General features: G+C 38.3%; 1 protein-coding gene across 2 annotated transcripts in view; it reads right to left on the reverse strand.

Moving 5' to 3' along the window:
• The window catches only part of MICU3 (mitochondrial calcium uptake 3), a 99661-nt gene extending 84969 nt beyond the window's left edge, over positions 1-14692 (reverse strand). For both annotated transcript variants that reach the window (XM_028099689.2, XM_028099688.2), the window contains exon 1: positions 14301-14692. In XM_028099689.2, the coding sequence (XP_027955490.1) occupies positions 14301-14690 (390 nt within the window). In that variant the 5' untranslated portion in view covers positions 14691-14692. The remainder of the gene's footprint in view (positions 1-14300) is intronic.
• Positions 14693-17104: the final 2412 nt, after the last annotated feature.

Raw genomic sequence — 17104 nt, forward strand, 5'->3', positions numbered from 1 at the left:
TCACGTGTTTGGTCTTCTGAGTATCATTCGCTTGAATGGCCTGTTCAAACCCCCCTGTCCATTTTTCTATTGTGTTGTCTTTTTTAAAAAATGATTTGCAGGGCACCTGGGTGGCTCAGTCGGTTAAGCATGTGCCTTCAGCTCAGGTCATGATCTTAGGGTCCCAGAATCAAGCCCCACATCGGGCTCCCTGCTCTGCGGGGTATCTGTTCCTCCTCTCCCTCTGTCCCTCCCCCAGCTCATGCTCTCTCTCACTCACTCTCTCTCAAATGAATAAAATCTTTAAAAAATAAATAAAGAATAAAAAATGATTTATAGATCATTACTATTTATTCTGGATATTCTTTGCAAGTGCTACATATTGTAAGTATCTTCTGCCATTCCAAGACTTCTATTTTATTAGAAATTTTTGTTTTAATGAAGTGAAATGTAGCAGTATTTTCCATTCTAGATTGTGCTGTTTGTTTTGTTTTGAAAATCCTCCCCCGCATAGGGCCAAAATTTTATCTTCATATATATTCCTCTAAATATCTTGAAGGTTTTTTTTCTTAAATCACATTTAGGACTCTAATCGACCTCGATTATTACAGCATGAGGTAGACATCTAATTTTATTTTTGTTTCCCACATAGAACACTTAACCTTTAATCAAGCCTTATTGTCTTCCATACCACTATAGTTCAATATTTGAGGACCACCTTGTTTTAACTCTTTTCAACATAGTAATAATTACTATTTTTGTTGTAGTATGTAGTCAATGCTTAAGAATTACTTCATTTTTTTACCAATTTTTGTATTCACCATTCCTTCTTGAATTTTACCCTTCATTTTATGTTCATGTGTTCCTCATAACCATTCTTTAGTAATTCTTTCAGTGATGATCTGAAGCTGTCCCAATCTTATAAAAATGATTTTATCCTCATTCCTAAATGACAATTTACCTAGGTATAGAAATCTAAGATGGCAATTATTTTCTCTCAGCATTTTGAAGACATATTATACTACCTTCTGACTTCTATTCAGTGTTACAAATCAGTCTTCAATCGGGCCAGCTACTATCCCTTTGTACAAATCTGTCCTGCTTCTCTTTATCTTTGATTTTACAGTTTTACTACAATCTGGCTAACTACAGATTTCTTATTATTTATCCCACCCAGGACCGTTTATGCTTCCTAAATCTTGGGATTACCATCTTTGTTCCTTTCTGGGAACTGTTCAACCATTTCTCTTAGAATATTGCCTCTCTCATTCTCAGTCTGTACCTCCTGATAGACAAATTTTATTTTATTATTTATTTTTTGAAGATTTTATTTATTTGACAGAGAGAGACACAGCGAGAGAGGGAACACAAGCAGTGGGAGTGGGAGAGGGAGAAGCAGGCTTCCCGCGGAGCAGGGAGCCCGATGCGGGGCTCGATCCCAGGACCCTGGGATCATGACCTGAGCCGAAGGCAGACGCTTAACAACTGAGCCACCCAGGTGCCCCGTGATAGACAAATTTTAGATTCAGTCTATTTTTAATGTCTATTAAATTCCCCTTAATATTTACCATTTCTTTAAAAGTGTTACATTCTGTGTAGTTTCTTTAAAATTATTGTCCAGATTACTAATTACTTCTTCAATTACATCTTATATGCTGCCTTAACTATCCAGCCTTCAAGGACTATATTTTACATGTCTAGAAATTCTTTACTGATTCTTTTTCATACTGATTTTTCATTATCTTTAATCATTTTGAATACACTTAACTTACAGATTCAACCAAATTATCCTTTTTGTTAGGAATCCACTCAGTTTATTAACTCTTCTTTAATAAAACTTCATATATTTGTACTTTGGGATTATGAGCTTACCCTCTTCCATATCTTTTCTGTAGGAATTACATATGGCCAGTGTTCACGGTATTTCCTCCAAACAAGTTTTCTATTTCTTTCTGTCAGTGACATCAGCTTTTTCTCTGTTTGGGTAGTGTAAGTTCTAACTCTGAACCCATATGAGGTAGTGAGGGACCATGTTTATACATTCTCAGAAGATTTTTTTTTCCACTTGGAGTCCAGGCAGACATCTTCAGGTTTCCCTGTCATCACACTAGGAGAATGACTTTTTCTAGGCCATTCTTTTGAAGAGGGCTCTGGGTGTCTCAATTTCAACTTCCCAAGGTCTTGTTTCCATCCCCAAACAGGCATTAAAATCCAAGCGCCTACAATTCTATGAATAATAATCCACTTCTCGCCCAAGCAAGCCACAGCTCACGCTGTTCTAGTTATTAGTTTCCTCTTTATTTCTGCCTCTGGCAATTTCCCTTAATTTCTTATGAGTACAGTATATTTAAAAGGATGTATAAAATATTTTTATGACAGATTATATAGTATGCTATTATTGTTAGAACCAAAAGTCTAAACCATTTATTTTATTAAATGGGCATTCCATAATTTATTTATGAGCATTTTCATTTCATTTAAAAGAAAAAAAAAGCCATTTTCCTAATACAATATACTTCACACCTAAGAAAGATGGATAGATAACTATTATTCATTCTCTAGTTTTTCCTTAGAAAGAAAACTCTGATTTTTAGCTAGGCACAATAGCACACAGAATAAAGGTTACATTCATCAGACTTTGTTGTAGTTAGTTACATAAGCTAAGTAAAAATGACTATTTTGACTAAATTCTGGCTAGTAAAATGTAAATGAAAGTGTTTTTTTTGAGACTTCCTGAAAGGCCAGTTAAAAGGAGCTGACTCTACTATTCAGGGCCCAGGTAAATAAAGGCTAAGTGACTCATTTCTCCTGATCCCAAGCTATCTGCTTCTTATGGCACCTTACTTTCACTTATTTTAACCAAAGTTATTTCCATAATCTCTTTAATCCCTGAATTTAAAGTTGTAGAGGGCATTCATAAGTAGAAATGGGCAAGCAGATCATTTAGAGGGAGGAAGTGAGGGAAAGGAAAGGGAGGAAGCTCTATATTTTGCCAAGCTGAACAATTACATGAAGATCACAGTCGCTTTTGGATTAGGATGTAGTGCTGTGAGTGACTCAGTAGGACACCACGGCGCCTTCACAGATTTTTCTAGGTACCTCTGACCCCTCTGTCTGCCAAAACCCTGATCCCCAGTACTAGTACCAAAGGACTTAAACTCACTCCCTAGGGAGCCATTCTGCTCTCCTACATTAAGAAAGCACAGCTGTAGATACTTGAATTTTATAGTACATTTAAGAATGCCACTTTCTCAAAAAAAAAAAAAAAAGAGAGAGAGAGAGAGAATGGCACTTTTCTGTAGAATTTAAGAAACCTTCCTTAATAAAACATATCACCCAAATATGAAAGAGACATGTTTCTAGAACTTCTCTATCAGCCTATAATCAAATAACAGACCCTTGGGTCCCTGAGTAACTTCTGTTCTTATTTATCTGACAGATAATCCCTCTGTGGTTCACTTCTCCATATCATTCCAATTTTCATCATTCTATTGAAGATCAATGTGCAAGCCAATCTGTGGCTTTAGCCATGTTCTGAATTCTGTTGGGCGGGGGATGTGGGTAAAACACCTAAGACACAAAGTGCTACTCTCCCATAATTTGCCAGCAAATGGCAGAACCTTGATAAGTTTGCCTGCTTGCCTGCAGTTTTACAAAAATTTTAAAATAACTACTATAATAATTCAGGATACGTTCGAGATTTTAATTATTTGGTGATACATATGAAATACTTTTGATAATTAAATATTTAGTTCATGGGGCACCTGGGTGGCTCAGTCGTTAAGCGTCTGCCTTCCGCTCAGGTCATGGTCCCAGGGTCCTGGGATCGAGCCCTGCATCGGGCTCCCTGCTCAGCGGGAAGCCTGCTTCTCCCTCTCCCACTCCCCCTGCTTGTGTTCCCTCTCTCACTGTGCCTCCCTCTGTCAAATAAATAAATAAAATCTTTAAAAAAAATAAATATTTAGTTCATAAAAGCACCCAGTATTTGTGCTTCCAATAAAATTTAGAATATCAAAGTATGAATTACAGATTTTAATCTTACTCCCCAAATAGGATGTATTCACTTTGATTAAGCCTGTGTTATAAACCACTTGAATCAAAATTCTTACCTGACTTTGATGATGATCAACTAATCACCAGGGCTGGCAGATCAGAGGAGAACAGGACAGGCATATGCGACAATACATGTACACAGTACGGGACCAAAAGGTTACTAAGACTGGACTCTTTACTGGTAGGACATACAATCCTAATATGATCCATTTATTTGGATAGGAATCAGTATGGAGAAAGCCATCTGACAACAAAAGTTGGAGTTACACTGATCTCCTTTCACCACAAACCCTAGTCCAAAAGCTGCCTATGATTGCCCATAGGACTCCATCATTAAGTTTGATGGTAGTAACAGCTTCAAAACATGTCTTAATCTCTTGGGGATGATAAATGAATGCGCTTGTATATATACGGAGAATTACAAGTCACCTTCCATCTTTAGAGTAGTAAGAATAAAATTAAAGTACAGTCAACCCTTGAAAAATGCAGGAGTTAGGGGCACCGAACCCCGTGCAGTTTGAAAATCCATGTATAACTTTTAATTACCACAAAACTTAACTACCAATAGCCTCCTGTTAACAGAAAGCCCTACCAATAACCTGAAAGTTGATTAACAATTATTTTGTACATTAAATGTATTCTATACTGGATTCTTACAATAAAGTAAGCTAAAGAAAAGACAACATTTGGGGCGCCTGGGGGGCTCAGTTGTTAAGCATCTGCCTTTGGCTTGAGTCATGATCCCAGGGTCTTAGGATTGAGCCCCATGTTGGGCTCCCTGCTCCGTGGGAAGCCTGCCTCTCCCTCTCCCACTCCCCCTGCTTGTGTTCCCTCTCTGGCTGTGTCTCTCTCTGTTCAATAAATAAAATCTTTAATAAAAAAAAAGATGATGTTTTAAGAAAATCATAAGAGAAAATACATTTACAGTACTGTATTTATGGAAAAAAATCTGCGTATAAGTGGACCTGCACAGTGCAAACCCCTATTGTTCAAAGGTCAACTGCAGTTGGAAGAAGTTTAGATGATCCTATTTGAATGTAACTAATTTTAACAGGTTGGAGCTAGCTTAAACTGGACATAACCTATGGGAGCCTTTCTGACCTGATGTGAAACCGGTTAGGAAAAATCCATTTTGAATTGTTCCAAGCAATTGAATAATCCATTATATCCCTTCCAGAGAAAGAGATCATCCAAATGTCTCATCTAGTCAATATTTACGTATCAATTAGATAGATATCATCCTTATCAGAGAGCAGAAAAAAATGGAATTATTTGAAATTCTTTTATATACACTTTCTGTATTCTAAATTCTGGAGCTGGAGTATTAAATGAATAAAAGGTAACCTAGTGAATGCAGAAAAAGCAAAAAACTTGGATTCTACTTTCCCAATTTGGAAAATTAACTCTTCGATGAACAAACACTTACTATGCTAATCAATTAAATGATACAGCACTAAATTTCCACATTTTATTTTGCTTATATAATCTATCAATACGTCAAAGCATTAAGGAGCAAAGGGTTACTTAAAAAGGAAGATGAAAAACATGTCTAGAAAATCCTGTTTAGTACACAAATGACTAGGCATCTTCCTTAATGCTAGATAGATAACGCCATAAATAAAACTTGTTTGATTTTTTTAAACACATTTTTCTCCAATAGAAGTGTGTTTACACTAAACAAAGTAAAGTTACTCAAATTCTTAGTGTTTGGAACAACAATTACAGGAGATCAGTGAGAACTAACAGTCTCCAGTTTAAACTTGCCCATCAAGTTTAAATAAAAGAATAAAATCTCTAAATGTATTGTCAGTTTGGTCCATTTCCTATGTAAGTTAAATATTACATCGTGGGTAAAAAAAAGTACTAATTAGATCATATTACTAAGGTTTATACATCTTAAAAGTGGAATAAAATAAACAAGAATTAAAATAGCAAAAGCTGTGACCATGTAGAAATATCCATTGAAAAACTTCTACATTTCATGAGCAAGTTAAAAAAGATTTCATGGTTTTCTAGTGGTTTGTGGTTTTTTTTTTTTTTAATGGCTATTTCAATCCACCACTCTCCAAATCTCTATCGTGGTTACTCTACAAATTTCTATGATCTTGCTCTAAGAAGATGACATCACCTTCTATTTCACAGCAAAAATAGAAATCATCAGGCAAGAACTCCTTCAACCACTTGCCACTAAAAATGTATAATCTCTCTGTCCTCCCATCCCTTCTTCCCATTACACTGGAAATGGCATTGTTCCTATTATCTGAGATTAAATTCTTCCCTTGTGCTTTAACTTTCATTTCCCATCTGTACATTGGTTCTTGGCAAATCAATTATCCCCTCTCCTTCCTTTGGTTTAGTGTTCCTCTTCTGTCCTTCAACATTTAAACATATTTAAGGGTCTTCCTCCAAAAAAAAAAAAAAAATCAATTCTATGTTCCTTAAGCTACTGCCCTCGCTTCTCCCTTTCATGGCCAAATTTATAAAAGTGTTGTCAACACTTACTCATCTTGTCCACATCACCTTTTCTTTACCTTTACTCTCAGCTTCTCTAACTATAATTTGATTTTCACCTCCAAAATCTCACCAAGATCATCCATGACCTCCTTATTGTTAAATCCAGTGACCACTTTCTATTGCTCATCTATGATGAACTCCTCTGGTAGTGCTCATTGAAACTGACTATAGTACTTCTTGTCTGAAGTACTACCTTTTGTTGGCTTCCATGACTCTCCTGGCTTTACCAGTCTAGACATTACTTCTCAGCTTTTTGCAGGGTTCCATTTTTCTGACAGTTTTTTAAATCACTGATGTTCACCAGGACTCTTTCCTTAGGTGCTTTTCTCTTCATGTTCTATATATTCTGAACAATGTCATCCATTCTTATGACTTTCAATGCTTGGTGATTTTCAAATCTATTGCTATAGCACAAATTTCTCTCCTAAGCCTTGACCTATGTATCCAACTGGAAGTTTCCCTTGAGCTGTCCAGAAGACACCTTGATCCATTTTAAAAACATCACTCATGCACACTCCTCCCAACCTTTTTTTCTCCTGAGGACCCAGTCTCAGTGAACTGCTGCACAATCCACCCAGTGTCCAAGACAAAAACTTGAATATCATCCCAGATTCTTCCATCTCTCTCATCCCTAAAATCTAGTCAACTACCAATCCTGTTGATCCTACCTCTTGAATCTCTCTCCAATGCAGCAACTTCTCATTGCTTCACTGCTATTTCCCTAGTAAAGTTATAACCATTTCTTGTCTAAAGAAATATTATGGGTAAAAACCGTTTGAGATGTATTTTTTTAATTAAAGAATATAGAGAATCATACCCTCTAACATTCTCATCGAAGAAGTAATCTTACCTGGCCTCCTCCTTTTCAGCATTGCATCCCTCCCTCTATATTCCCTATCCAGTCAAAGTGATATTCCTAAAATGCAAATTTAATTATATCATCCTCGTGCCTAAACATCTGTCAATGCCTCCCTATTACTCTTAAGGTAAAGTTCAAATTCCTTGAAAAGTCTTAGAAGGTCTTGTACTATCTGCCTCCTGATTACCTTCTAGCCTAGAGTCTGTCTGATCACTCCTGCCTCAAATTCTCTGCTATACATCCACACTGATCTTTCAATTCTGGAAACACGCTATGCTTGTTCCCACACATGTTATTTCCTCCTGGGACACACTTCTTCACCCACTTTGCCTCCGTGTTTCCCTAATAATTCCTACCTATCTTTTAAATCTCAATTTAGACCTTAACTTCCCCCAGGAAGCCACACTTAATGTCCCAAGCCTGGGTTTTATCTCCTTCCTATACGATCCCATAGTATACTCTATTTTTCCCATCACATCACTTTAGCATATTGCATTATAATTATTCTGTATCCTCACTAGACTGTAAGCTACAAAAGGACATGAATTTTATTTCATCCATCACTATATCTCTAGTCCCTACTACACTTCAATAAACATTCCTTGAGTAAAGTATTTGAATGAATAAATGGATGAGTGGAAAGATGGATAAATTGTTTCTAAATGGGACATGAGATAGAAATCTTGATCTTACGGCTCTGCAACTGAAAGTAACTGCTTAATAGATGATAATAGATGAATCTTAAAAATTATTAATTATTTGGATAGAATTATGTACTCTAAGATAAATGATCTTCCCAAATACTTTTCCAGGAACAGGAAAGGTAATACTCTTTAGCATTTTATGTATACTATTTAAAAGAGAAAGAAATGGAGGGAGAAGATATTAAAGGAGCCATTTAGTGACAGAACTGCTATGTTGATAGCAACTAAGAAACTTTTGGAAAACTGGTACAGGAATCTGGTAGTCAATAGTTTAGATATATAATTTTACATGAGCAACCACCTCAAAGTAAAATATTAAAGTAATACTAAAAGATTAAGGACTCTAAAGAGAATGAATTTGCTGTCTTCTCATATAGAGAGAAAACAAAAATGTATGCATTCTGCATCTACTATCTAATGAAATTGCAATTAATGAATTCAGATATACTACTAATGCTATGACTCAGTGTCCAATCATCAATCCTCAAAGATAACACCAAGAAGTAATACACCCATTATTTTCCCTTGCATTAATTTTCTAATCTCTAAAGTCAAATGCAAATTTACATGGATGAGGTGATTTTGTGAAAGCAAGCTTTTTAAAGAACTGTAATAATAAAATATTGTGACTTATTTCAGGATTTAAAATTCACTCATTCAGTCATTAAATAAGAATTTATTAAAATCTTATGAGCTACAAAATTTATGTGCTATATGGAGGATGAATGAAACCTCCCTCAAAGAAGCTTCAAAAATTTAGGGTTAATATAACTGTTCTAATAATCTCAAATATCTTCTTTAATCTTTAGGCAGAAAATGGCATCCATTTCCAAAAATTATTAAAGATAAATTATATATTCAATCAATAAGAGGAAAGCTACACTTTACTTTACTTAGTATCCATAAACAGTCCAGCCCCAAATTATATAAACAGAATTATGTGTCAGAATGTGAGAATCAACTAGAAGTCACATTAAACCCAAATACTATTTACCTGAATTCCAATTCAAAATACAACTCAATGTTATTATATTTTTTTAAAGTGGAGATTATGTAGATCAAGGGAAAAAACCTGTATACACCTTCATTCAAGCTGATTGCTGTGCATTATTTGACAATTTCCAAGTCTTAGAAGAGAATTACAGATGAGGATTTTTTAATTTAAGTTCAAAGTCATGACAGTTTCATTTCCTGATTCTCATTGTCAATCTGAATAAAAAGACATCCATAGGGCGCCTGAGTGGCTCAGTTGGTTAAACGACTGCCTTCGGCTCAAGTCATGATCCTGGAGTCCTGGGATCGAGTCCCGCATCGGGCTCCCTGCTCAGCGAGGAACCTGCTTCTCCCTCTGGCCCTCCCCCCTCCCATGTTCTCTCTCTCTCATTCTCACTATCTCAAAATAAATAAATAAATCTTTAAAAAAAAAAAAAAAAGACATCCATAAAATGTTGTAAGTATCTTTCACTGCAACCCAGACAAAAAGTATTGCACTTCTATAACTCCTGGCTTGGTATAATCAGAAAGAGGATATATTTTTTTTTTTCCAAATTCATCCAAATTTTATTCTGTGATTTACTTAGAAAAAAAAATGTACACTCAAATCACTCTATGTGGGGGGATCAATAACATGGTCAGGCCACTAGAAGAAATGTACGTGGAATCTGGTGGATCTGACACTGAGTGATTCAGAAAGCAAAAAGCGGGAATCACCCACCTAGTGTAGCCTCCTCTACAAAATGTTCTTCTACACAGAATTAACCGATCCTTCCCTCACTCTATAAAAAGTGAGGGATCTTCTCTATTTACACATTCATCAAAGTCTTTGATATTCTGGGAAAGAATAAGCATAACTTCCTGTTTCAAAATGTGCTGCCTTAAAAAGAGGTTGGAATAGATATACAGTGACAGAAATAAAAAATGCCTGATTATTGGCAATTATTATAGAACTATACCAAAGAGATACAAATATTGTTCTTTTTTCCACTTGAGAGTAAAACTATGTGCAAGTCATAAAATAGATATGTTCTGTACAATAAGTAAAATATGGATTAAAGTGTATTAAGCAACCTAAATTTTTTTATCTTGAATCTGAAACAAAAAGGCAGTCCTAGAACAAAATTTTTCCCAGTAATAAAAATAATGTTTTAAGGCTAAAATTGTAGGGTTCTAAACAGAATCTTGTCACCATCTCTTTACAATATTAATAAAGTTCAAGGCCATGTCTACTGAAAAGTTTTGGCAAGCCAAACTCGCACAATTAAAATAAATATAGTGTCACGTGATTGGTCTCCCAAAGCCTGGAATTTTGACCTTGACCGAAGTCTTCTGACACCTAATGCTATAAATAACCAGCATTTAGCTGAACAAAATATTAAACTATTAATTCTCACAGAATGTGGTTGTGCCTTTTCAGTGCATATGTCCTGTGCAAATGTTTAGCATGGGCTTATTCATTTGACAAATATTTATTGTGTGTCTACCAGGGCTAGGCCCCATATCAAGCAATGAAGATATAAAGGAGACCACGACCAACACAATGCCTCTCCTTAAAGAGCTAAAAAAAGCAGAGAAGACAAAAAATAATTGCAAAAAGTCATCACCTAGTAGTATAGGTAAACAGGGGCATTTTAATATCTATAGAGTAAGGGAAAGCCTCCTGGAGGAAGTTGAGAGGCAATGTCTTAAAAACAAAAATCTTCAAGGCTATGGTAACAGAACTGTATATCTGTAAGCTACTGCTATTCATGCCCATCAGTTAAATTCTATAGTCTCATAACATGTACAGGTTAATTTATTGCTAGGCTTATGTTTAGCATAGCATGCTGCTTAAAAGAAGTTTTATAAATCAAAGGTTCTTATAGTTTTAAATCACAAAAGGAATAATTTCTACCAGTTCAGGAAAATCAAATGAGTATAATGAGTAAAGTGGCAAAACAGCTTTCAATATTTCTGAATAATGGCAGACTGACCTCATGAGTCTCTTTCAATCTCTTTCTCTCTTAACCACATTAAAATCACAGTAAACAGAATTTTTTTTAAAAGATAGAAACATATAAGAACTAAGAAAGAGAAAAAGGAAAAGAGACTAAAACAATCAAAAGAATTCATCAAATTTTTATAAAATGGAGACGGATGAATGATAATTGACATAGAGGGGCAGAGGCAATACCTGAGTACTGAGGAGGAGGAAACCAAATGGAAGTGAGCTGACTGGAGATACAGACCCCAGAAAGGTTAAGACCTTGGGAATTCAAGGAGTTGTGAAGTCAGAGTAAGTGATGGGGCTGAAAACACAGTAAAAACATCATTGGATACTTCCCCAACACGGGCTCTCACGTATGGGTGCATGTGCACCTGCATCTAGATTACAGCTCCTCCAACCTCTCCTATTCTTTGGAGAAACTCAGTGACACCAGAGAAAAGGACTTAGAAAACACTGACATTTGGGGGCGCCTCGGTGGCTCAACCGGTTAAGCGTCTGACTCTTGATTTCAGTTCAGGTAATGATCTCAGGGTTGTGAGACTGAGACGGGCTGCATTGGGCTCCTCGCTGGGCGTGAAGCCTGCTTAAGATTCTCTGTGTCTTCCTCTGCCGATCCCCCCTCCCTCTCTAAAACAAAACAAAACAAAACAAAATAAAAAAAACCACTGACATTTGGATGCCACTCTATTAAAAAGCCCAGATCACCAAATGAAAAGCCATTCTCATGTATAAATAGCTTCTGAGTAGCTCTCAAATATAGAAAGGCAACAACCACAGATATATGAGGAAAACTTCCAAAATGAAAGTGAGAGCTTAGAAAATCAAACAGGAATAAAAATTAACCTGGAAGAAACAACACAATGCATGAAGTGGAAGACAATGAAAAAACAAAACAAAACTATGATTAATATCCTTATAGTAAAAAGAGAAATTTAGCAGCCATAAAACAAAAACAGAAGGCTGTACCACAGGAACATTAGAGAACAAAAAATAGTTTTGAGTTAAAAAATTAGGATAGCTGAAATAAAACTTTCAATAGGACAGCTGGAAGATAAAGTCAAAGATATCTCCCATAAAAACAAGCAAACAAGCAAGATCAAAAAGTTAGAATAGAAGATTAGAATTAGATTAGGATCTGTCAGGAGGCATAACTTCAGACTAACAGAGGTTCCAGAAAAAGAAAACAGAGAAAATGGAGAAAGGGAAATTGTCAAAGAAATAATACAAGAAGAGCACACAGAACTTTCAAACATGAATTTCTATATTGAAAGGATCCTTAAGTTCCTAGCACAATAAATGAAAAAATGCCCACATAAAGCTCTTTATTATGAGTTTCATATAGCAGGGTAAGAAGAGATTATAAAAGTTTTCAGGGCTCCTGGGTGGCTTAGTCAGTTAAGCATCTACCTTCAGCTCAGGTCATGATCCCAGGGTCACGGGATCGAGTGCCGCATCAGTCTCTCTGCTTGGCAGGGAGTCTGCTTCTCCCTCTACCCTTCCCCACTGCTCGTGATCTCTCAATTCTAACTATTTAAAATGTATTAATTCATTTAATTTTCATAACTATGAGGAAGAAACTATTAAGTGTGGTCTTTTAAAAACTACATACTATTTCTCAACTTTAAAAGTAAAATTAATTTTAGGGGTGTCTGGGTGGCTCGGTTGGTTGAGCATCTGCTTTTGGCTCAGGTCATGATCTCAGGGTCCTGGGAGGGAGCCCCAAGTGGGGCTCCCTGCTCAGCGGGGAGTTTGCCTCTCCCTCTGCACCACCCCCCCCGTCACGTGCCTGTGTGCGCGCTCTCTCTCCCAAAAAAAATAAATGAAATCTTAAAAAAAAGGTAAAATTAATTTTAAAAAAAGAAGAAAATACTGTTTTAATGCTCTCTACCTTCCTAATCTGTTCCCAGATCAATTATGGTTGATGAAAAATTCTGTCTTGGTCAATGGGGACACAAGTTTAATGTATGGGGGGTGGGGAGAAGAGGAGAGGGAGATGAAAGTTGAGGGTATTTGCTGCTAGCATTTTAAGTATTCATTGTATAAAAGTACTTTATCTTATGTATTTATAATTTGCAGCTAGAAGGTCCATGGCACAGTGGATTCCCTGATTTAAATGCATCAACGACCTCCACCAAAAGAACTGATGCACTCATCTCGGACCACCAATATGTATTTGGGCAAAGAATAAAGAATCTATACATTTCCTTAAAGTTAAAAACAGAATAGCTACCTCTTTTCTAAATTACTGTCATCTAAGCTCTTCATACTCTTTAGTCTTGCAAAGAAAATTTCCCTAAATGACTCCTAGTCATTTACATGACTATTTATTAAATACAACGATATGACAAAAGCATCGTGCCGCACTCACTCTTACCCTCATCTTTACCTTACATTATCAGTTGCATAATGATACCTGAACATTTCCACCTGAAGATCTGTAGGAGTTAGCCTCATTCAGTTTCCTATATGTGCCGTCCTATCCATCTTCTCACTTATTTTCCTTACTTAAGAGTTTCTGATTTGGGGGTGGGGTGGGGCGGGATATACTCTTTTGAATAGATTTTTTTGTTTTTTTCCGTTTCCAATCTGGGGGTATCTTCATTCTTTCTGACCTATAATAAGGAAGTTACACAGTTTTGGCATTTACTCCCTGGGACTAATAAAGTGCTATGCAGTAATGTCGTTGCTTTTGAGACCTCAGACCACTGCTTCAACACTCATCCTACTGCACTGGACCTCCTGGATCATTTGCTGTTACCTGGTCCAGCCTGGGCGTTCCTATCTCTCACATACCCAGGCCTCCACGTTCTTCCTGGTATACCCTTGACTTCTTTGTAGTCGTTTTGTTTTGTTTTGTTTTGTCTTGGTTTGGGGTTTTGATTAATAGGTGGTACCTGCAGCAACCTCTGAGGTCCTGATGCATCAATGACAGCATCTTCTATGTCTTCCCAACAGCTGGGTGAACACACCCTGGACTGCCTGGCCTACCTCTCGGTCTCGGTCTCCCGGGAGGTACCCATCTGCCACCGCAGACCTCACACTGCGACAGCCTCCAATGTCCGGTGTCACGGTGGCCCACAGTCCCAAGCGCACCCAGCAGGACTGTCGCACCCTCCCTCCCAGCGCTCAGGTGGAACACCTTGGCGGCCCTACCCTCGGGCGTCACCTGCGGGTCAGTCCCAGCGCGCGCACGCGCTCACGCACCTACCGTTTCCTTGGCAGCCGCGACCGGGATAGGAAGCAGCCCCCGGCCGCGGGGCGGGTCCTCCGGCTCCACAGCCGAGCTCTCCGAGGGGCGCCCCGGGGCGGGTGCCCACGCGGAGTCGGCCCGCGGGTCCCCATACAGCTGGTAGCACACAAGGCCGACCAGACCCCCGCCGGCCGCTGCCGCGATGCTCAGCTCCCCCCAGCGCCTCCGCCACCTCCAAGCCGCCTCAGCCACAGCCCCCTCTTCCTCCTCCCGGCAGGAGAAGGGCCGGCCAGGCGGGCCCGGGGCTACCCCCGCAGGCCGCCCCCACGGCCCAGGAAAGGGATGATGAGGGCAGGGCGGAGGCGGGAGCCGAGGCGGCGGCCACAGGAGCCTCCGCAGTGCAGCCATTGCGGGAGCTGCCCGCACCAGAGCTAAGAGGCAGCGGGAGGGGGTGGGGGGGGGGCGGGCAACGAAACCTCGCGAGAAGTCGGTGTGCGGAGGTTCGATGCTGTCCGAGGGCGACCCCTTCAAACATGCGGCCTGGGGTACCCTGTAGCCGGCCTTCAGCTGGGGCGACCGGGGGTCTCGGGCCGGGAGATCCTGGGGAAGGGGGCGGATCCCGGCTACTCCTCCGCCCGGCACTCCTGTGTCAACGCCGCAGTATAACTGCGCCTGCCCCGGCAGCACCTGACAGCGCGAGAACCCAACACCGCAGGGTGCAGACAAGTCAGCAGAACTTCAAAGATCCCTGGTGTGCGGGGGGTGTCCAGGCGTCCGTCCGCAAACTCGGCCCATCGACTTTGCTTTGCTGGGTGGGTTCTGAATCATTGGTAGTGCTCCTCTAGGAAAGTCACGTCCCCTGACACAAGGTCACGAAAAATCTGCAATTGTATCTTCAGGTGTAGAGTAAAAACGAGGTAAAGTGTGGCCCAAGTCAAAAAGATGGCAGATTAAGTCAAAGGCTGTTTTGACTACACAGTGACAGCTTCTGGACTTTTAATGGGCGCAGGCTAACATTTTTTAGTTACAATTAATATTTTTTTTAAAAAATCATTACCATACTTGTGGTCATTCAGTTCAACAAATCAGAAGCGTCTTGAAAGATACCCTTACTTTTGTGGGGATGCTGTTGGTATAAGTATAAAATAGTGTGATTGTGTCGTCTTTATTTTTATTATTGCTATAGCTGTTTGTTTGCTACCTTGTCAGTGTCACTTCTATGAGAAAGTGTATATGACATTCTTACCAGTTTCCCACTCCTGAGCCCAGTTTTGGTTAACTGAGTAATGCTGGCTTTGGTCTCTACTCTGGAATGGTGCCAGGTCCCCTAAAATATTCTGCATCTAGGGGTGTAAACAACAAAATCCAGTTGTCTCTACTGAGCTATAGTCACAAGGGAATTAGATCAGTTGATTCTGGCAATTCTTATAAAGACTAGGGCAAACAAAATGAGGTTTTCTGACCCAGATCTTGCTATTCCCATTCCTCACTAACAGGAATGAGGAAGACTAGCTCCTTGTGTTATCAAGACAATTCCTTCCATTTCTGCCTTCTTTGAATTTTGGGAAATTCTGTATTCCCAAAGAAAAATTTATTCTCTGGATATATAACACAGTTCTTCTTCTGGCATTGTTTACTTTGAACTGAACACAATTTCCGGATTTTCTCATAAATTTCCAACATGGCCTAATGGCAGAATTCTTGGACAGACCAATGAATTTTTATTACTTGTAGATTTAGGTTTGTCAGGTTCTCACAGAGCTTTGGATAAAGCTCTCTCTGTATGCAAAAATTATTCTAATTACAATTTTCTACAGTACTTTCCCTCTAAAAGCAAAATTTCCAAAAGAATATTGCTTTCTTCTCTGTGATTATAGCTACATAAAAATAACCAAATTCCTTCATTACTTGATATTTTCCTAGGTTTACTTTTCAAGGGGAAAAATTATAGGAAAACATGATATTAGGAATTTGGGACATTTGGAAATTAAAGATAATATTAGATCAATATAGATTTAGTCCAATTTCTTTCAACTTTTATGTCAATTCTCCTGCGCATTAATAATATCCAAAAAATGTCCTATTCCACAGTGAGAGTCCATACCTTCAAAAAAAAATTCACTTATGTTCACTATGATCTAAGTAAAAAGAAATGCTCTGAAGCATTTTAAAATGTTTACAACAGCAGGGATCAAGCCAAAGAAGTTTTATCAAGAAAGCATATTTATCAATATGGAGCAATAAACTAGGCAGCAAAAGATTTGGACTCTTGGTTTTGCCACATCTTAGTTGCATAAACTTATAATGCTTTGAAGGCCACAATTTCCTATAAAATAATGAAATTGAATAGGTGATCACCTTCTGAACGCATGGTCCTAATTAACCAAAATACTCCAAGCATACCAAGCATATGTATACAAATACTTCAGAGCATTTTTCACATCATTTCTCTTTTCAAAACCTATAAATACCCTACAATTGCTTTCTTTCCTATTAAAATTCCATACAATGACCTAATTATTTTAACCTTTCACTGTTTTTTAAATTGTAAATAAACAAGTGACTTTTAAAAATGTGAAATTTAAGTGTAATATGTGTCATGCCTTGGCAGAAATGTCTTGTTTAACAATAGTCCTATTTAAATATTCTGCTTACCTTATGTGACTCAATCTGAGCGCCAGAATTTTGACTTGTTAAAAAAAGGAGCAGAGCACCTGAGTGGCTCATTCAGCTAAGCGTCTGCCTTCGGCTCAGGTCATGATCCCAATGTCATGGGATCAAGCCCTGCGTTGGGCTCCCTGCTCAGCAGGGCAGTCTGCTTC

This window comes from Eumetopias jubatus, unplaced genomic scaffold (assembly GCF_037043125.1).
Source record: "Eumetopias jubatus isolate StellerSeaLion01/CBP00866 unplaced genomic scaffold, mEumJub1_p1.0 scaffold_2, whole genome shotgun sequence".
In the NCBI taxonomy this organism is placed as follows: Eukaryota; Metazoa; Chordata; class Mammalia; order Carnivora; family Otariidae; genus Eumetopias; species Eumetopias jubatus.